The sequence below is a fragment of the Eptatretus burgeri genome, chromosome 6, assembly GCF_056783735.1.
Source record: "Eptatretus burgeri isolate ZD-2024b chromosome 6, Ebu_testis_v1, whole genome shotgun sequence".
Lineage (NCBI taxonomy): Eukaryota > Metazoa > Chordata > Myxini > Myxiniformes > Myxinidae > Eptatretus > Eptatretus burgeri.
The window spans coordinates 53,352,809-53,375,713 of NC_140966.1; the positions used below are offsets into that span (position 1 = coordinate 53,352,809).

Below are 22,905 nucleotides of genomic sequence, written 5' to 3' on the forward strand. Positions count from 1 at the left end.
ATTTCAAGCATGAAAAAATGAGGACAACCAAAAAGTACAACGTTTAAAGCCAACGTACAACGACGTATGGCAGTGTTTTTCAGCGTGCTCTCAATGTTATCAAAACTTACCCATAACGTATTCAACGTGTGCCAGCGTTTTAGAAAAAAAAATTCAAAAATCGGCATACGTTGGCTAAAACGTCAAGGTGTGACCGGGCCCTAAGGCATAGTGATAAGCATCTGCTCTTTGTCTCTTTTTCTATCAATGCCTGATTAATTAATTATTTTGATTGATTTGAATTAACTTATTTTCACCACAAGGAAATAAAAGGTTTATTTATTTATTTTCCCCTTATTAATAAAATCCTTGTTGACGTTCCAACTTGTCCGTGCTTGTCCTTTCTTTCCATTGATCCAGAATTGTCCGAAGCTAGATCGACTGTGATGTGATTACCAAACGAGTTGACCTGTTATAGTCGGCACACACCAGCGGTAAATGCTCGGCCGCCATAATTAAGATGTAATCAAGATAAGATTGGTGCTTTGCCGACGGCACGCTCCCCATTCAGGAAACCACGTGACCTCTAGTTAAATGGAAAAATTAGACGGTGAACACTGGAACTCATGGTTAACTGATTGGCATTCGTGCTTGTAAAGCAACCCACCGTACCACGAAGTTAATTGTGAGCGGTGGCCCCAGGTCTTGCTCTTCCGAGGAGAAACGGGGATTAACCCCCTCATAATACACTCAGTACCCGTGGCCGTAACAATATATAGGCTTGTATATTTGTGAGTGTCTGCAATTGACTTGCACACATTCATAAACCATTCGATGGAATGAGTTGAAACTTCGTGGTTGTATTTGGGGTGTGCCTGGGAAGGTTTTGGCGTTAAACAAAATTGTCAAGGGGTTCAGGTGGGGGGAGATGACTAAAATTTTCTATGTGAAGATGTATCGCTCCCATTCTTGCGCCGCTCCCATTGGGAGAGTGCATTACAACTCCGTGCAGATTTCAGTATTATAATAGCAGATCTGTCTGAAAACTTTATATGACTGAAAACTACTTGGCCAATTTATAGATGTGCTCGGTATTTTATGCACTCCTAAACCGCTCAACTAAATATGTTGAAAAGTGTTGGTTGTACTCTGGGTGTGAATGGGAATGTTAGACCAAGTTGTGATGGCCACCTCCAAATGAGGTTTTCACTTTTATGAGAAAGTGTAGAATGATCACAAGAAGTTGGTGAATTATTCTACCTGCTAATGCATTCCTCCACTGCTGGAGAGAACAACTTGAAAACTGGATGTTATTGATAAAAAAAAATTAGTCAAATTCCGAGAAATTGTAGAAATAATCCTATACGTACTATAAACGCAGATAATTGGGTTATTTCAATGAAAACTATAGTCATCATAGATGGGGTGGGGTGGGGGTATGCTTTGAAACATGTGTTTGTTTGTTTGTGGGAAGAAATGCGTTGAAACTTGGTGGTTGTACTCAGGGTATGCATGGGAATGTTCAACTAAGTTGTGATGGCCACCTCCCCTTACCACTTCCACAGGAAATGGGTGCTTCCAGTATTATTATATTAATATGCTAAGCCATATTTTGTGGACGTATCTCCTCCGAAATTGCCGGACGGATTGTCACCACTTTCAGCATGCGGGTGCTCTGTGGTCTAATGTAAAGCATAGGCTATGTGAGATCGCACCAGCTGGACAGGTTTGAGAATTTTGGGAGATTTTCTAATTTTTACATTCGTTTGCATGGCGACGTGTGACGTCACCGCTGAGAGGCGTAATGATGTCATGACATCATCGGTCATTCGCTGACGTCATTACGTCGTCGTCGACAGACCGTCACCGCCGAGAGGCGGAATGCCACTCCTAGAAAACAGCATCTGCAATGTAAAACCCTCTTCTGCACATGCTGACTACCTCAGAAGGTGCATTTGACACAAAAAATGTAACAAGAAACATTGTATATAAAGAAATTTTATAAATCACATTGTGAACACTGTATATATTGACGTCCAAACAAACCCTCACTTCAGAAATCTCGCGCGGAGCGTGGGTTTCGCTAGTAAACTCATTATAAAGCAAACTACAGAACAAGAGGACGAGGAACAAAGCTCCCAGAAAGTATTCAGCATGATGCTAATATGACAGCCACTGTAACCTCTTATCCACAGGTATACAGTTCATTATATACTGCCCTGCTTAAATACAGAGCACCAATCTTCAGTTAAATTACATTTTAGATAACTTTAATTTGTGTGCAGGATATTAAAAAAGGAGGGGGAGAGCAAGGTGGGGAATTTGACTAAATAATAACAATACAATAAATAACTAGAGTTCATCGAACAAATTACCCCATGCTGCCTTAAGAAATATGGGCAGGGTCTACGAATGATTGGTCGGGATGATGTAAAATGTCGTAATATATTGTCAAAGTACTGCTAAACGGAAAGGTTTTTGAAAGTGCTAAAAAAGCGATTTGTGCTCTTCAGTATATAATTCAATTGATATAAAATAAAGATTTTAAAGGCCAGAAAAAAAATTCTGAAGTTTACCACTGTTAATGCAGCACCTTATTTAACAAACTCCATTAGTTATTTGTGTCCTTTATAACGTCCTTAAAAGCAGTAAGTTTCCTGTTCGGAATGATTTTAATTTTTTTTTGATTGCCAGACAGGCAGACAGAGTAGAAAAGATCATCTCACTCCTCTCTCCACATGTGAGATTGGAAGGAATTCAGAGCCAAACTACTGCTATACTACAGGTTCATTTTCTGATTCATGTTCAAAATATAACAATTTGAAATGAAATTGTTCCTCGATCGTAAACTGATGTTTGAAGACAGAAGGATAGACTGACAGATGGAAGTGAACCAATTGCTTAACCCCACTTTTCGCTTCAAATGTGTGGGGTAATGAGAAAAAGAGAGGAGGATAAGAGAGTGAAGCAGAATTGAGACAAAGCTCAGGCGGTAAGGAAAGTAGAGAGAGAAAATGCCAGCACACATAACCCAGTCAAAACTGAGACTGAGACACCAAGACAAAGACCAGGGTGTATTTATTAGGCCGTATTTGCAAACCGCACATGTTCAGGCTCCAGAAGACAAGAGCTTCATCACCTGCATTAAATCACATGAATTTGAAAGACAAAACGAATTGCGATTATCAGTTTGATTCGAACTCACCAAGGGTGGTTATAGCTGGCTGCCCAAGCACAATCAATCATCTATGTGACCTTGGCACTTCAAGGGCAGACAATATGGTACATACATTACTTGAATACTTAAGCAAGGATTTGGGAATGTACAAAATGTGATTTCATGAAGATACAAAGCTTCAAAGAGCCAAGATTGTCGGTGCACGTGGCTTAAATTGTCAAAGCTAAAGTCTATTCCCCACTGTTTTGTGCTTCCCTCTCCCAGCCCTTTTGTTTCCTGCTCCCCTTGTTATACGGTCTGTGTGTTAGCTCTTATACGAACCTTGACATTGTTTTTTTTTTTTATTGAACATTGAACCTTTTTTTAAAGCTCTGCAGATAACAAAAGCACAAAAGATGAAGGTCTAAGAGCTGCAATAACATCATAAGCATGAGGAAGGAAAGGGTGTTAATAATCACTCCAATTAATCAGTTTCTTTTCTAAATGAGAAAATGATTTTAATAGCATACCTTGCTTTCATATGTATTATGCATCCGAAATGATTGATTGATTGTATTTGTTTCTCTATTTGTGGGTATTTTTACATTTCGAAGAAAAGCCCTCAAGCATCTAGGTAGGCAACAAGAAGAACACGATTGCACAATTGCAAGGTGATTGGCTGCAGAGTCTAAAGATTTTGAGAGCACTTGTATTTCCTGTTGGACTTCATTGTAAAAATTTTTTTTATTTTTATTTTTTAAACAAGGAAATATCAGTCTGTCGTGTTTTGTTTTGTAAACAAGTTCTCATAAGGCATACTTGATCAGCCACTTTCATTGCCTGTAGTATATGAGCTGACAGGATGGCCTGGAGGTGCACGCACTGCCTGTAAGCCGTCTAACCTGGGTTAGAATCCCCACACAGCTATCAACTCGCATCTCGGTGTTTCACAGGCAGAGAGATTCATCAATGTGTGTGCCGTTAAAATGGGTGTCCAACTTCCTGGCATTCGTTGGTTGACGAGGAAGATCCCAGTGTCCTTTGTGAAAAATAAGTGACCATCGCTGGCACCCAGGACAAATTACAAATTCCTGCCCTAACCTATAGAGGGCACTGCATCAGCGGTATAGCCACACCCTCAGCCAATGATGATACTCACAGCATTGTGCTGCATATGAAAATAAGTCCATAGTACCATATCCTCATGGGCTGGGTGGTATGGGCTGGCCTTAATTAGAAGAAAAGGGCATGTTTAGAGTATATGTAGGAAGGACAAAAGCTTCACAAATTTTGCATGCATCCTATGTAAATGGCACTTGTAAAATGAGTTCAAACTAGAAAGGCACTCGGTAGAGCGCATACCTCTGTTATGCAATGCCTGACCCACAAGAACATATCTGGCCCAATAAATTTTTGAAATATCATACAAGACATCGTTTTGGCCCAATCACTCAAAGGTGAAGAAACACTTTGAAAATTGTTAAAATTCTCGTATCCAGATCTTCACCAAAATTGAATCAATTCATCCTCGTCACCACCCAACCTGTCCACTACGTTTTGTCTGAATCCGCCCACAATTTTTTGAGATATCGTGCTACACAGCAAACCCTCAAATATCATGGATTCTACTCTCGCGGGTTTCCACCAAACGCAGGAAACCTATTGTGTTCCGATTCCGTTATCGCTGGATTTCATTTCTACCAATCGTGGTTTTTGAGCTGAGATGAGTCAGTGCTTGCATCCTGTGCGTGAACAATTACCTCCCATTACAAGCCTTGTGGAGTTTCTCATGCACCGTTTTTAATGAGCTTTTAACACCGTTTTTTAACCTCTCTCTCACCGCAGGCAGGTCGGTGGTCTTTCTGTCTACCACCGTCTCCTCTCCGGTCTCGCCCCCCCCCCTCTGTCTGCGATTTGTCCCCACCATATTTCCGCAGAGCACTCAAGGTCAGCTTACAACCCCCTTCTGGTAAAACTACCAAAATCACGAATCACTGCTCACCTTCACTCTTTCATTCCTCTTTTTCTCCCACCTTTGGAATAAACTCCCTCTCTCTGTTCAATCCCATTTTTCCCTCCAAGCCTTCAAAACAGCTTCTCACCACCACATCTTATCCCCATCCAAATCCAAATCCAAACCCCCATCCAAATCCTCGATCTTTTCTACCCCTGTTAATCCACCCCAAACCCACCTCCTTTAAATTCCCTGCCTTCCTTCCTGAAAGTCCCTGTAGTGTCTATCTTGTATCCCCCATGTTCCCCACCCCATCCCTCTCCCTTCCACAGATGTCCTAATGTCTCTGTTCCTCAGAGTTTTGTCCTTCCCACGCCCCTCTTGTCTCATGCCCCCCCCCTGCTTTGCGTTGTGTGTTAGCTCTCATACGAGCTTTGATGAGGTATACAAAAATAATAATAATAATAAGTCTGAAGACGACGATAGTTCAAGAGCGGTATTTGACAATGTAGATTGTTTCAGAAGTCAAGGATGAGACAATGTGATAATGTTTGACCAAGTTATAAAAATGATCAACATAATGTGGTACGAGTGACAGGTTATTAGCTGCAAAATATCAAAAACCCAGTTTCATTCAACAACTTAAAAAATTTGACCTTTGCATAACCTTTAAAGGTCACAAAACAATGTTGTGGACATTAAAATAAGGAAACAGGATACGTGCTATAGCTTAATGTAGTTAGTTCGTCGAAGAAGGTCAAAAACCCGGTTCGATTCCCACAACTTTGAAAATTTGACCTGAAAATGAAAAACCAATAATATCGATTTAGCACTATCTCTCAATGGTGAAGAATCACTTAAAAAAAATTCAGATCCAGATCTTTTCCAAAACTGCATCAATTCTTCCTCGTGACACACCCAAAGTGTCCAACAAGTTTCGTCTGAATCCGTCCACAACTTTTTGTGAAATCATGCTATATATCGTTTTTGGTCCCATCTCTCAATGGTGAAGAATCACTTTAAAAATTCTAGGAGCCGGATCCAGATCTTCACGAAAGTCTAATCAGTTCGTCCTCGTCAAACACCCAACCTCTCCACCAAATTTCATCCGAATCCGTCCACAACTTTGAGATATCCTGCACACAAACAAGCAAATGAAAAATCACTCATAGAGGGACACTTGGCAAAATAGAACGAAGGAGCGGTTGAATTCAGTGAGCTGATATGCAAGTGCTCTTAAAATATCAATTCAATCGAATGAAAATTGACAATTTTAGAAACAATTTAAAAATTTGGCCTATGTTGTGTTGACCTTATAGCCTATGTTGACCTTTTGACCTATGTTAACCTCAAAAATAATAAGTGGTTGAATTCATTGACCGGATATGCACATCCTGTTCAAATTTCAAGTAAATCGGATGAAAATTGAGGATTTTAGAAATTTGACCAAAGTTGTTGACATTTTGACCTCAAAACCGATAGGATTCTTGCTTATGACCAATTCTACGATTTTGCGAAGTTTCTTAAAGATCTATTTGGTCAAAAATTTTACGAAACTTAAATGCGGGACCGTCGCAGGGTCGGTGACCATAATCTCCGAAAATTTCTGAACTATAGGCTGAGCGGTTTGGGCTGGAGGCAAGCATACAAACAAACAAACAAACCGGAGTAATCAACATACTTGTCAAAAAATTTTGTGCCAAGTCATATAAACACAGACAGGGGTGAAAACATAACGTCATTCCACCTTCGGTGGCAGAGGTAATAAGTTGGACACTGAAAAAAAAAAAACCCAAGAAAGGCTACTTAGGAAGCTTGATGAGCATACGTTCAAAGCAGTGGCTATGCGACGTCTATGCAAACAAGCAATGGCAAACTTGATTTCTCATCTAAGTAAAGACTTCCCCCAATTCGCTAACATGGTTATAGTTTTATGTAATTTCACTAGACACCCCCTCCATAACTCAGAGCACCTGTTCGAGCTCTTGCTCTGGATATCCCTGCTTGCTTGTTTCGCTCTCGGTACCCTCCCGCAGCTCTCGCAGATGTTGCGCTTCACTCTTTGCCTCAATGATCTCATCACGCAATTTCACTTCCAACACCTTCTTCTCATCTTGGAAAGTCTTATTTTCCTCTTGTGCTTTTTGCAGCCTGTATGACAAGCAGTAGGCAAGAGTCGAGTTGTGACATTCAAGGCAGACATTAAATTTGACCGACATTGAAAAATGTAGTGTACAGATTTTCTTTTTAAAATAAATAATTCACACAATTTATTCGTAAGGACAAGCAATGAAAGTTAACTGGAATTAACCTCTCCTGCAACTCAGCTAGGTTCTGCTCTGCACATTGCAGGCTTGCCAGGTCATCATTCATACGGCGGATATGATCACGGTAACTGCGATTCTGTGAGAAGGAGAACCAACAACCACCAAGACCAGCCAGCACAGACAGCAACAAGGCTAGATCTTTTAGACGGTTTCTCTGAACCCCTAAAACAAAACAAAAAAAATATGGAGAAAAAAATTAATAACATCATTTTAAGACTAGTCATTTAACAAAACTGACATCCACATTGAACAATCTCAATCATGTACCAAGTACAGTGTACACAGTCACTATTTCAAAAAAGCAATGACAACATTAAAAGGTCTTGGGTTCTTCTGCCAAATTGGTTATCAAAGTGAAGAAGTAACTTGAGGACTTGCCAGGGGGAGGTCCAAACAGAACAGCATCCATAGCTTTCAATTGCAGTTTGCGACGGTGGCTACGTTCACCAACTTTCAGCATAACCATGATGCTCCCCATATTCACTGCTAGGCTGTGTTAGCAGTGAGGGAGGGGTGATGGGGGGGGGGAGGGGGGAGCGAGGAGAAAGGAAAAGAAGGGGAAGACAGAAAAAAAGGTCAAAATTGTTTTCAAAATTACGAAATAGGTGATGAATTGGTGACAACGGGCAATGGCTCGAAAATGCTAATTTGTTTACCTGGGCATAGTGGAGCCATTGATGGTTAGCTTGCGGAAAGTTTCCTCATATTGCGGCAGTTCCACACATTCGGACAGCCACTCGACCATGTCGTCCACTGTCCAGTTGTACACTGTGTATCAAAAATGTACACAAAATAAGCAAGCTGTTGCCATTCAACTATTATCTGAAGTTATGCAAGGAATAGTGATGAACTACAGCAGCAATTTTTTCAACCTTCACTTGCATTAAAACCATATTTCATGATGAATATTGTTATGTTTGTGGGGATAGGTCAAATGACTTTCGCTGAGATATGAATGCAGAGCTTAGCATAGACCGTGTGACGTGGCTAGGAGTGACAATGAAGTTATTTTAAGTCAGTGAACCTGTAGTGTGAAGGTGCATTTTTGTTCCTCCCATGTAGTGGTGGGGGGTCGTGATAATTAGTGTAGGGATTATGGGTAAGATCCACCTGTTCATAACAACCCCTTGTAGCCATCCCTGTGTTTGGGAAATGAGGACGGGGCTTTTGCAGTGTTGTAGCAGACAGACCATGATGGAAATGGAGGCTGTAATGAGCGCAGGATACAACACAAGAAAAATGCACCAGGGGAGGAGGAAGGGAGCTTTGGTACTGAGATTATCAGGCTGGGAGAACAGCATTGTAGAATGTAGGGCCCATGGAGATCAGTGACGTACTAAAAAGACGGTTTGAGACGGTCACGTGATCAGGGGTTATAAAAGAGGTAAGCCTGTGCTGGTCACCCTTCTTCTTCCCCTCTCTCGCTTGGCTCCCTCTCTCGGCTCTGCCTCGACGCTCGATCTGACATCATCGTCTCTCCTCACTGACTTCGCTTGACGTTCATCTCATGGTTGTGCGCCTCGCTTCAGCATGTCCCCTGGTTCCATCGCCTCGCGTTTGCTATCTTTGGTGCAGATTAGGTGTCTTGTATTTACCCCTTTGTTTGTCGAGTGCGAGTGTGTGTGTGTGGGTGAGCGCTCCATTTAGGCCTTTACTTATTTGTTTCTTGGTGCCTTCTATTTGCTTTTGCTTGATTTCTTTCCTTGTACATAATTGTTGAACATTTGATAACTTTATTTATTGTTGCGTTTCCTTGGTTTGGGTGATTAAACCCGCAAAATCCCAGGTCAAGTCTCCCATTACTTTGCATTTCCCACGCGTACGAAAGGTTCCCACCAAGAACTCGAACGCCTTGCTGTAACCGTTTGGCCATCCGTGCACGTTCAGTTTTAACTGGCTGTATACGCGACAATATCAACAGGTCATCAGCTCATTCCTTACGACCTGCTAGGCTTCTAATACAAGTAGAAAAAGTTTGTCAATGAAGTAAAAGACAAAGACGACTACTTCAGCAAACCCCATAAGCTCAACATTCTCGAAAGAGGAGTGCAACAACAAAAAAAGAACGTTCTTTCAACAAGTTTGCTCCATCTTTACCAAAATACAAAACATTATAATCCAACATGTGTTGTGTGTTGCTAAACCTCACAAGACGACTGTGATTAAAGACAAAATTCCTCCTGTGAAATTTGAGTATGTTTAACTGAACTGAGCTGTTTCAACATGATGGTAGAACAGGATGGCAACTTGGTGGTAGAACTGGATTACAAGGGTGTTTGGGTTTTCACAAAAATTCTTACATTATTTTGGAGAATGATATACAAAATCTGGCTATATTGTAGCTTTCCCATTTTTAGGAACAAAATGTCCTTAAAAACAGTAAATTTCTTAATTGGATTGATTTTGAATTTGGTTTGACTACTATACAGGCAGGCAGATGAAAAAAAAAAAAAAAGAAAAAAAAAGGATCTTCCTCCACTCTGCATCATGTGCGATCAGGACAGCATTCCGTCCAATTTGCCAAATTCAAAGCCAAAGTACTGCTAAAATGCAGGTTCATACTCTGATTCATGTTCCAATTTGTGTTCAAAATATAACATTCAATTGAAATCAAGTTGTTCCTCGATTATAAATTGGCATAGTCGGACAAAATGAGCCAATTGCTTAACCCCACTTTTTGCTTGACCTGTGCACAGGGTAATTATGCTGATGGATTGAAGAACAAGGATTGACGCCATTTTGGACGAAGGCAATGGAAAGACATCTCCACAGGGGCAGAGCCACGATGGAGGTGTCTGTCTGTATGACACTCAATTCCACTCCATTTGTCAACTAGTTTTCCACACTGACAACATATTCCATTATTACTACTGCCACCGAAGGTGGACGGAGGTTATGTTTTCACCCTGTCTGTCTGTAAGCAGGACATCTCAAAAATTTATGGACAGATTTGTACGAAACGTGCTGCACAAGTTGGGTATGTAACAAGGACGAATTTATTTGATTTTGGTGAACATCCAGATCTGGATACTAGAATTTTTAAAGCAATTCTTCACCATTGAGAGATCGGGTCAAAAACGACAAACATCATATCTCAAAAAGTTGTGGATGGGTTATGACAGAACTTGGTGGACGAGTTGGTTGGGTGACAAGAACAAGTCGATAAGATTTTGGTGAAGATCCAGATGCAGACCTGGCCCATCAGTACGAGACAAAACATAAACTCTTCAGCCTAGCGGAGGTATGCACTCTACCAAGTGCCGCTCTAGTTGTACACTACAACCACATCTATGAAATATTCTCAAAGAATCAAAGTCAATCAGGATCAATGGGAAGTTTTGAGAAGTTTCATAAGATTGGCTGCCAGTTCTATATATCCTCGTTTATTTGAGCAGGTTTAATTTGGCTGCAGTCTACAATAATGGGATATGCTGACCTGCCTAAAACTATCCTGTGAATCTTGGTCCACTGACAGGAAGTGCAGTTCAGGCCTCCATCGTGGCTCAATTCCATGTGGATGTGTCTTCCCATTTCCATTCTCCACAACGGTTTGATCTCTATCTCACGTCTCGAGTCCTTTGGCACGTTTTGCGCCCTTTTTGTTTTAATAAAAAACTTTTTTAATTTTGTGCTTAAATTTTGTGTTCGCCTGTCCCATAGTCGTCTCACCACTTTTAATGTACAGAAAGGTAGAACAAGAAAAACAACATGAAATTTAATTGCCATATGTCACAAAGTAGAAGTGATAGTTCCAATTTCAATATAAGCACACAGAATAAAGAAACCAGTCCTAATTAAAATTGTTGGCAGTGGAATCACAGCTTAAGAACTGGAGAGAATTGTCCACCAAGGACAAGATACAAACTAGAGGGGGAGCACTCGGTAGAGTGCAAAACCTCCGCCGCCAATACTGCTGGGTCACTTAAGTGAACCTGATATCCTATTCATTGTAGGTCAAAACGGATCAGACTCTACTGAACCACAATTGAATAAACTAAACTAGATCGACGCGCATGTAGAAATGCCAAAAAAAAAATAAAAAATAAAAAAATAAAAAAAAAAATCGAAATTTTTTTTGAAACAAAAGTTGCAAAATTTGTTGTTTTTTTTTCTCTAACAATTTTTTTTTTGAAGGGGGGGTTGGAAATCACTTAAAACATGTAGAAATGCAAAAACAAAAATTCAAATATTTTTTCAAAATGGCCGCCATAGCAGCCATATTGGACTTTGGACCAAGTCCAAAATCTAATGGCATGATCCTTGGACCATACCTAATCCCCCCACCAAGTTTCGGCGAAATCCATCCAGGAGTTTTTCCGTATAGTAATACTGTTCATAAACAAACAAACAAACAGACAGGGGTGAAAACAGTAACCTCCGTACATCTTCGATGGCGGAGGTTAACTAGAGGGGGAGCACTTGGTAGAGTGCAAAACCTCCGCCGCCAATACTGCTAGGTCACTCAAGTGAACCTGATATCCTATTCATTCAATTTGACGTCAACAGTGCTCACAGAGTTATAGTTTGCAACTTTCCCTTTTAACTTTTACATACTCAATTCATTCGTCATAACTAGATTCCTTGAGACATAAATTGATTTTATGTGGGTATATCCACCTGAAGTTCCAAAATCAGCCGCAATTATAATTTTGACGTTTTTTTGTTGGAAATCACTTATAGCATGTCGAAATGCAAAAAAAAAAAAAAAAAAAAATCGAAATTGTTGAAAAAAAAAAGTTGCAAATTTTTTTTTTGGGGGGGGGGGTTGGAAATCACTTAAAACATGTAGAAATGCAAAAAAAAAAAATTCAATTTTTTTTTTCAAAATGGCTGCCATAGCGGCCATATTGGATTTTGGACCAAATCCAAAATCTAATCCCCCCACCAAGTTTCGTCGAAATCCGTCGAGGAGTTTTTCCGTAATACTGTTCGCAAACAAACAAACAAAGAAACAAACAAACAGAAAGGGGTGAGTGAAAACAGTAACTTCCGATCTTTGATGGCGGAGGTTAATAAACAAATTTAAAGCGGCAGGCATGCAAATCAGAGTCCACTGTACTTGCAAAGGCAGATAAAAACAACAGAAGTAACTGAATGGAAAAACCTTCAGATTTCCTCCAAGCCCTCCACAGATCCTCAACACTGATGTCATGATCATCGCCATGGAAACTACTGTGCTTGGCACTGCCATCCTGGTACTTCATGTCTTCCAAGATGAACTGAAAGGAAGAGAGAAATCTCGTACCCCAAACAAACAAATAAAACAATAGCCTTCCTGTCTATATAACAATCCATTTGTATTTCTATCACTGATGGTAAATCTAAACCTTCTTGGTTGTGTGGCAGCACAACAAATGCCCCTCACACGTGACCATAACTCAATTAAATAACAAAAAAAAAAAAAAAAAAAAAAAAAAATAACTTGTGGATGTCGACATTGCATGCTCAGACAAAATGCATCAATAGCACTCAATAAAGGAAGTGTGGGCACGATCTACCCATGGGATTTAGTTCAGCAGTTTTTTTTGTTTGTTTGTTTTTTGCATGATTGTTAATAAGCACCAATTAGTTTTGAACATACAACTAAAGCAAACCCATTACATAAGAAATAAAGCCTTCAACTTGACATTAAAAAAGAACATAAAACAGAAACATCAAAACAATGCTCAAAAAACGTGTCATTGCCAACATTTTTAGACTGGTTTGAAGAGTTTTTACAAGCAGTACTACAATACTACTCTCATCAAGTTTTACCAGTATGCAGATCAGCCAACTACCATTTAATTACAGGTGAATAATTATTTTTCATTTGCATTTGGGTGTGATCTACCATACATGCTCGTTGGTGGCTGTGTTTATAGCTATGGCAACGTTATATATTGTTACAGCTGTGGAAATTTGCAGACCACCATAAAGGACCTTAGATCAGTTATGACGATAAGTATCTGTGTAGTTAGATTTCCCCACCGTTGTTTAGAGGGTATTTCCGTGTTCACTGGGCTGCGATCCTTTGAGTTAGCCGTTTTTCTTTTCGCTATCATTATTTTGGACCAATCATGCCCCAACAACCAAATCGCCACCACCATCATTCCCAAACAACTACAACTCAAACACCACCACGTTCGCCTCTTTATCTTCACAACTCCACTCCGCAAACATTGCTTCACCGCCATTCTCAAACGACGCCCGCCAGCAACCAAATCGCCACCACCAACACCCTTCCCAAACCACCACAGCAAACTCCCACCACCTCCGCCTTTCTACCACACGTCATGCCATGGGTTGTGAATGCGTTCCTTTCGCCTCGAAAAGCGGATCAGGAATGCTTCACGCCCCCTTTTCTTCCATCCAATGGCTGAGCATCAGGTGGTATAGCCCCGCCTCCGAACCCGCTGTGATCCACAAATCTGCATATATGCTCCTCCCTCGGCCTATATAAGCGTGAGCACAACGTAGCTCGCGGCAGAAGAGTGGCAGTCTGGAGGGTCTGGAGAGTGCGGAAAAGTGGGAACAGTGGAGTGGCAGCAGCAGTGTCGGCGGAGCAGCCAAGTCGGGAGACGGAGCTCGAAGCCGACGGGAAAGGCAGACGGGGAGCGCCGGAGAGAGCTCACCGACCACGTCAGGGGCACGAAGCCAAGCGAGGCTATGCTGACATCGCGGCTTGCCCGCCATCGCGCCATGAGGGCGCGGGTAAGACCCTTCGGTCTCGTGGACCTGTCCGCTCATCTAGGCTCCACGCGCATTAGGCCCAGTCTGACTCCCTTGTCTATGAGGGGGTCTTTTCTTGCTTTTCCTTTGAATGCTTGTTGTGGCGCCGAGTCCCGAAAGTAAAACCGTATAAGTGACTGTACATAATTGCTTATAGACGGTCGTAGCACCTTTTGCTTTGCTTTTGTTCTGTATACGTGCATGTTAGTGTTTTGCATTCCTGACTGCATATGTGCTTGTATAATAAATGTATGAGTGTGCAATAAATGTGCTTGTCGAACCGTTTCCCGTTTCGTTGCGTCCTTTCCTTTGTTTGAAAGTTCCATCTTGCATCACGGAAGGAATTGGTGGAGGGTGTAAGCACCCGGTAAATAATCACATCCGTCGGGACCGGCGATAACACCGCTCGGTTATCACTGAAGCACGGAACGGACCACTTAAGCGGTTCATGTCCTCGGCCGGCCAGTGGCGAGGTACGATCACCCGGTTAACTACCCGCGCAGGTACTGAGGTAGGTCGAGTTTGGCGAACAACCCTATCCTGCGCGCGGGTGGCCGATTGGCACGATTGTGGTGTGGTCGAAAGACCCACCCGTGACTAGTTTCTGGCGGTAGCTCCACGGAGGGTCACGACTGAATTGTCTGTTCCAGTGGGCGACGCGGTCGCGATTTGAGTTACGTGGTAAATCGCACGCCGGGCGGACCGAAATTCGTAACAATATATTTTTCAACGTTATATATATTTTTTCTGTTCAAACATTTTTTCTTTTCCATTAAACATGTTGATATTTGGTCCAGGGGTAGGTTTGATAGACATACTCTTAACGAATGCTTGGATGATGAAAAAAAATTTTTTTAAACGTTGTGCATCACAATGCCGTACGAACAAAGTAAAGCTATATAATCCTACTATTAATTTGCAAGTGGTTACAGGCTTTGACACCAATTTAATTTTTTATTACGGACCCAAGGCATCAAAAAGCTACATATAATGAACAAACAGTTTCAAATGGAGAACCTCACCACCATTACAGCATTTAAATTGCATCAGATATGGCAATAAACATGAATAGTTGCTCCCAGCTTCGCGGCTCGATGGCAGAAGACGCCATTTGTATTTTTGCAACCACCATCCCCACACCGTTTAGAAGCCCGTGCGGGCATGGGCAACTTGCTAGTACAAGTTAGTCTTTACTTCACTTTAAAATTCAAGGGTGTTTGGGATTTAACACAGCAACTTACTGCAGTCATAAGGTTGTTTTCAACCAGGCACAAAATACAATACCTCATCAATGCCATTTATTCTCAAAATAAATAAATAAATAAAAACAAAATAAAATAAACAAAGCTCCTGTGATTGTAATTCTTGGTTTATATAATATTAAAATGACTGTTTTAAACTATTTTTTTATGAACATTGTCACATTGTTTCCTCAATGACATGATGATGCAAAACAATAAGCCCTGTCCCACTTTTCTCTCTTTCTTCCTCTCTACAAGAACAAGGCTAATAATGCAAGAGCAAGGCTGAATTTACAGGAATCATGGGGCAATAATTGGTCACAACCAGCAAGGGAATGAACGAACAGGGAAGGAAGAGTGAGAGAGTGATCTAGATGTAACACTAAAACCAGGATAGCAAGATGGTTAGGTCAAGAAAGGCTAATGGGGGAAATAAAGATCAGGGGTCAGGACAAAGGAAAGGGATCTTGTACAAAGGGAAGGGACCCCGCAATCAACGTAGCAGTTATCAACCCATTACACTGTTGTCGGTCCCTGGAAAGGCGTTTATTCAGGTCAGGTCAGGTATGGGAGCATGTGCCAGAACAGCGCGTCGCTGCGTCCACTTTCCGCCGGTACTCCAGGGGCCTCCGTCTGGCCATCCCCCAGGCAGATGCCAGGCCCATCCTCATCTCCTTGAGATGGTCAACCTGCTGCAACCACGAGGCACGTGGTCGGCCCACTGGCCTCCTCCACTCATGAGACTCCCTCGCTGAGAGAATCTGGTGAGCAGGATCAGCGTCAGGAAAACGAGCCACATGTCCATACAGCCGAAACTGACGCTCATGGACTATGCAGGTAACAAATCTCATCCGAGTCTCTCTCAGCAACCGCTCGTTGGACACAAAATCCGACCAGCGATAGCCAAGGATTCTCCGAAGAGACCTGGTACCAAAGGAATTAAGTCTCCGTCTCAGATCCTTGGTCAGAGTCCAAGTCTCGCACCCATAGAGCAAGACTGGAAGTACCAAGGACCTGAAGACTCGGACTTTCGTCCTCCCGCACAGGTACCGGCAGCGCCACACCCCATGATCCAGTGAATCCATGACTCCCCAGGCCCGACCCAGACGTCTATTGACCTCTGACTCGCAGCTAGCAGAGACATGAATATCACTGCCAAGGTAAGTGAATCTCTCCACAACATCAACATCCTCACCACAAACAGACACAGACAGGACAGCAGCATCCAAGATGTCACCGAAAGCCTGGATCTTAGTTTTGACCCAAGAAACCCGTAATCCCAGCGGCTCCGACTCCTCATTCAGCACCTCGAGGGCCCCCAAAAGGATGTCTAAAGTCTCCGCAAAGATGACTGCATCATCTGCAAAATCAAGGTCCGAGATCTTGACATTCCCAAACGATGCACCACAACTTGATCTCTCCGACATCCTCCCTAAAATCCAGTCCATACAAGTGCTGAAAAGTGTGGGGGCCAGTACACATCCCTGACGAACTCCAGTAACAACTGGAAATAAGTCAGAGATGGTACCACCACACTTCACAGCACTCTCAGTACCAGAGTAGAGTTCAGACATCAGATCGATCAGTTTTGGTGGCACCCCACGAAGACCAAGAATCCTCCAGAGGACATCCTGATTCACTGAATCGAACGCTTTACAGAGATCAACATAGGCTGCAAGCAGCCCCTGCCGAAACTCTCGTCTGCGTTCGGTGAGGACACGAAGGGCGAGGATATGGTCAATCGTTGACCTCTTTGGTGTAAAGCCTGACTGCTCTGGACGCTGGTGCTCAAGCAGATGGTGGCGAACCCTATCAAGAATTATCCGAGCAAAGACCTTGCCCGGCACTGAGAGCAGCGTCACCCCTCGGTAGTTGTTGCAGTCTTGGTGATCACCCTTCCCTTTCCAGAGAGGGACAACAAGGCCCCTCTTCCAGTCAGTTGGGATGATGCCTGTGTTCCAGGCAGAGCACAAAACTGCATGCAACGACATGAGTGCAGCATTTCCACCAGCCTTGAGAAGTTCGGCATGGATGCCACAGATCCCTGGAGCTTTGCCCTGTTTCAACCGGTTCACCGCAGCCCGTGTTTCCACAAGCGAAGGTGGACCACAGTTTATTCGAGGGTCAGCAACAGGGATTGCAACTCCCTTGACGTCCAACTCGACAGCTGGGGGATCAGCCTGGTACAACCGCTCAAAGTAACCGGCCCAGCAGGCCTTCACTTCAGACTCCTCTGTCAAGAGCCTACCACTCTCTGCTCGAACTGCAGTGCTCCGAGGGATGGGCTTGGATGAACGTAATGCGTGAATTCCCCTGCAAGCGGGACGAGAATCACCTGTCCACAGGTGATGCTCTACCCCCTCACAGATTCCTCGCACATAGGCCTCCTTGTCCACCCTCAGTGCACGTACAGTTTTACGCCTCAGCTCCCTGAACAGCTCAGCTCTGCCATTCAGCCTGGCCCTGCGACTCTGGTCAATGGTATCCAGTGTCCCTTGAGAGACAAAATTCTTCTTTGCCCTGCAGTGAGCTCCAAGACATCCACCGGCAACATCAAGGACGGTGGTCTTGAAGGCGCTCCACAACTCTTCAGGACCCCTCAAAGCACCCAGACACCCCAAGTGTCCACTCAGCCTTTATTCATGCTTTACTAACTCGCCTGGAACCATTACTCACCTGTCGACACCACCCACAGCAGTCCAACTTCACAAAGGGAAGTTCTACCATGGATGCAGTGCTCACCCTCAGGCTTTTTGCGGAGCTCCACCACGAGTTTGCAACACCACTTAACATTGCCTGCATCGACATCAAGGCCGCCTTTGACTCAGTGGATCAGAGCGCTCCATGGAAGGCTCTGCAAGCAGATGGAACACCATACATTTTGCTCCATCTCATCCGGGACCTGCATGAGGGTACCACATCAAGGGTATGCATTGGAAGTGACATCTCCGAATCTTTCCTCACCGCCTCGGGTGTCCGTCAAGGCTGCATCCTCGCTCCAGCCCTATTCTGTTGTTCCATTGACTGAATCCTGAATCGGTGTCAGGGAGACCTTGGAATAATCTCAACTTCCTGATCGAGTTTCTGATACCAGGTATCTTCTGATCTATTTTTGTACTCAAAACCTGGGGATCGTACTGCAAAAATTCTCCGCCCCTCGAGGAAATTTTGATCATGTCAACATCGAAGTTCAGGTTTCTTACTCCTCACCATCAACTGTTGTTCATCCTGTCTATCAAATTGTCTTCCAATATAGCAAGGCTGACTGGGATGCCATGCATTCTTTTCTTCCTGATGTTCACTGGAACTAAATCCTTTGCCACAACCCACCTGAAGCTGCCAAGGAAGGTACCGAGTTGATGTGTTGGTATAACGTTAACATAATGCTCAACCAACATAGCAACGGGAGTAATAATGAAAGTTCAACCAAGATACATGTGGCCAATGCTCCTCGGAATACGAGTCTAAAATTCTGGCAGGAAGCATGTCACGAAATGTTGATTTTCAACTGATGAAAATGGGAAAGTTCGTCTGTGGTGGTTCCACCGAGATGCAGCTAATGTTTCTCAAAACCTGGGTTGGACACAAAAGCCTGTGAAGTAAGAAAGTTTGGCTGGTCGACGTGAGTAATTTACAGGAAGCAAGTTAGGAACAGCTGATAGAAACGAGGGAAAACGAAGAGAACCAGGAAGAATGAAGAGAACCAAAGGAAGCCAAAAGAAATGAGCAGCACTGGTACTTCTTAAAGCTTCACCATCCCATGGCTCCTCGCTCTCGTGAAATTCTTCTTCTTCCTTTTTAAATCAATTTCCTCATTTCCATCGTAGAAAATGATGCATGTACAAAGATATATAGTCACCACGACAAGTGCCTTGTCTACCCACCCCCTTCTGCTGTGCACGAACAATGATGCCAGCTGGAAACTTGTCTTTGGGCACTGTCTTCCTCTTGAACATGACACATGAGAGAAGCTTGCCACGCAAGCTTATTTGAGGTGGGTGTTCCGTTATTGGACTCTAGCTATTGTGAATAATTCTTCTTTTGATATGAGACCAGGTATTCTTCTGATTATTCTGTGTTTAATATAGTGTTTTTCAGAGCTGCGAGGCTCTATATACACCACGCACAAAAACTCCGGGTGTCTCCGGACGTTTCCTGCACACAGTTAATAAAACGCTACAAACTCTTAACGTGAACCGATTTTCAAAATTTGTGTTCATTTGGAACAGAATTGAAATTCAGCATTGATCGTTTTTAAGACCGATGTTTTTTTTTCTATACCCGTGTATTAACCGCACCCCCAACTTTTACCTTTTTTGCCAATAAAAAAGTGCAGTTTATACACCGGAAAATACTATATTAGAGAATGCTAAACGACAGTATGCAGAATCTGTTTATGTTGTTGTTCGTCTTTCGGCTGCTCCCGTTAGGGGTCGCCACAGCGGATCATCCGTTATGATCCGCATACTGATTTGGCACAGGTTTTACGCCGGATGCCCTTCCTGACGCAACCCTGGTCACCTCTTACGACACAGGGATAAGGATTGGGTTTTGCCATGATTCTGGGATGCCCTTCACCCTCTCATAGCGTGGCCCAGCGCAGAGCTCCCATCCTCAAGCAATCCTCCAACCCAAGCCTCCGAGTAGCCGGATTACAGGCGCACGCCACTATGCCCGGTATGTATGCAGAATCTGTTTATGACTATCTCAAATAAACGGCTCAGTTACAGAGATTTTTGGAGAATTGCTTATAGCATTCTCAACCGTAATTGATCACCGCGTTCTGTCCTCTTTAATGGTCCTGAAGTGATTACTTCTTCTATTGATAAAGTCCACTCTTCGCTGAGCATTTTGCTGCAAACTCCACACTTGAAGACCATGGACACCCATTGCCTATTTGTCCTTCCGTCTTGACACCAGGTTTTCCACGATCATAATCACACCCAGAAAAATTGCGAAGACTATGCAAGGGCTTGACATCTCAAAATCTACTGGACCAGATGGAATCCCTGCAATTGCTTTGAAGACGTGTTCACCTGAACTCTTTTCTATTCTCTCAAAATTGTATCGCTTGTGTCTGTCAAAGTCTATGTTTACACCGAGCTGGAAGCAGGCTTCTCTAGTCCCTATCTCAAGGCCCCGATGAAAAATCTGATCCTTCTAACTATCGGCCTATTAGCCTTCTACCCATTATATGCAAAGTGTTTGAATCCCTGATCAAATGGCAACTCATGACTCATCTGGAAACCCACAACTTCCTAACTTTTGTTCAGTATGGCTTTCGACATTCAAGGTCGACTGGTGATGTTCTATCCCTAATCACTGAACATGTGAATAGGAATTTGGATCATGGAGAAGCCAAGGTTGTTGCTCTCGACATCTCATAGGCTTTTGACAAAGTGTGGCACAAGGACCTCATCCATAAGCAAAAATAATTTGGCATATCTGGAAAATTTATTGATACAATTTCTGACTTCCTTGCAAATCGTCAAATCTCTGTGGTACATGAGGGACAGTTGTCCCCTGTCCATAATACGAATGCAGGTGTTCCTCAGAGATCTATGTTGGATCCCATATTGTTCTCGTTATATTGTTGTGGGCCGGGGTTCGGTGGCGAGGACGACTGCCAGACGGAGCAGCTAGGTCATCTCCCACCAAACACCGGAATTGAAAGGTCGTAACCCTTGGATAACTCCAAAGGTCACCGGTCCCTTAGCGGACCGTGGTCGCCAATATTTTGACGGCGTGAGGTAGGCTCCACTTGTCCAATTCCAATTTACCGAAGTACTCACGTCGTCTAGCTACCAGGGAAACCACACCCTCGGCCGACTCTGTCCAAACCGAGTTGCATGTTCCGACTCGGGTGTGGCGTACAGAGTGGGAGTTACTAGAGCCGCGCCGGTCCCAATGACAACTTACGGCACACGGCCTCCCTAATTCTCAATACGCACCGTGCCAAGGCAATGAAAGAAAGTGACAGACAATGAGCTGGTACATTGAACAATTGGGGGGGTTTATTTATAATGGGGCAGGGGAGCACAGAGAGCAGAGTTATCACGACTATAAGAAATGCAATTTACAATGTACAAGGCACTTAAACAGTTTCTACTTACAGACGGGGCCCACGGACACACACGGACACACACACACACACACACACACACACACACACACACACACACACACACACACACACACACACACACACGAAATGGACCCCGTGGGTATTTATTTGGCCTTTCAGCTTGGAGGGAAGGCGAGCTGAGGGCAAGAGCCTATGCTTGCACTTGTCCACCTCGTGCGGTCTGGTCGAGCTTGTCCGGTGGTGGGACTCGAAGCCACCGCCACAACGCAGCACCAAGCACCAGGGATGAGGGAAAGAGTGAAGGACGCCAGCCAGCACGAAGGTGGACGAGGCGAGAGATGACGAGGAGACCGGCGATCAAGCCCGAAAAAGCTTCGCCTGATCAGGCGACACCAGGCAACGCAGACCCAGAAGGCCAGACAGAACGCGCCGATCACTCAGCCTCTCTTGAGGTGGGAGAGATTTATTTCCTCGCCACTCGACTCCTGATTGGACGGTTTCCTCGTGCGGTCTGGTCGAGCTCGAGGACTCGAACCCACCGCCACAACGCAGCACCAAGCACCAGGCATGAGGGAAAGAGCAAAGGAGGCCAGTCAGCACGTAGGTGGACGAGGCGAGAGATGACGAGGCGACCGGCGATCAAGCCCGAAAAAGCTTCCCCTGATCAGGCGACACCAGACAACGCAGACCCAGAAGGCCAGACAGAACGCGCCAATCACTCAGCCTCTCTTGAGGTGGGAGAGATTTATTTCCTCGCCACTCGCCTCCTGATTGGACGGTTGCCTCGTGCAATTCGCTGGCCATCCCTTATTGGACAGGCACACGGTAGGTGGGGCAACTCCCACCTTTCTGGGGCGGAGTCGGAGCTGAGGCGATTGTAACACCGCCTACCTCCTCACCTCAGGCCAGGTGCGTAATGTCGATGTTGCCGCTGTTGTTGTAGTTGATGCATAAATTCTAATTATAAAATAACTCATAGCCCACACATGAAATTCCCATTAGACAGAAGGAAGGATTCTAACTATAAACACATACTGATCGAAATAACTAAGCTTAGGGACTGCTTTCTGTTTGTGTGCAAATGACTTCCAGATTCGTAACAATATATCAATTAACTGCCTCATTGTATTCTTTCTCAGTTAAGCATTTAAGCAGATGACAACACTGTATACTACCTACCCAAGAACCTTGTCTCTTCCTTCCCGTGACCATGCCAGTATAACTCTCAATTAGGACCTAGAGAAAAGACTGGCTTGTTACTTTCAACCAAAAATGACCCACTTGTTGTCTGTGTCTAGTTCAAGATCACCTTGTTTTCCAACCCTATCTATTGATTCTTCACCTTTGCAGGAACTCCCTGTTATCCAACTGCTTGGATTCGACATCAGCTCAAACCTCACCTCGGAAAAGTACATCTCTGGTAGAGCTAAAAGAGCCTCCCAGCACCTTGGCCA

At 43.6% G+C, this 22,905-nt stretch overlaps 1 protein-coding gene across 6 annotated transcripts in view; it reads right to left on the bottom strand.

Annotated features, from left to right (window-relative positions):
* Window positions 1–22,905, bottom strand: part of STIM1 (stromal interaction molecule 1) — an 86,551-nt gene that overhangs the window by 20,742 nt on the left and 42,904 nt on the right. For all 6 annotated transcript variants that reach the window (XM_085885060.1, XM_085885062.1, XM_085885061.1 and 3 more), the window contains exons 4-8: window positions 12,522–12,636; window positions 8,074–8,185; window positions 7,796–7,908; window positions 7,402–7,579; window positions 7,064–7,241 (exon numbers count right to left, since the gene is read on the bottom strand). In XM_085885060.1, coding sequence (XP_085741186.1) covers window positions 7,064–7,241; window positions 7,402–7,579; window positions 7,796–7,908; window positions 8,074–8,185; window positions 12,522–12,636 — 696 coding nt within the window. The remainder of the gene's footprint in view (window positions 1–7,063; window positions 7,242–7,401; window positions 7,580–7,795; window positions 7,909–8,073; window positions 8,186–12,521; window positions 12,637–22,905) is intronic.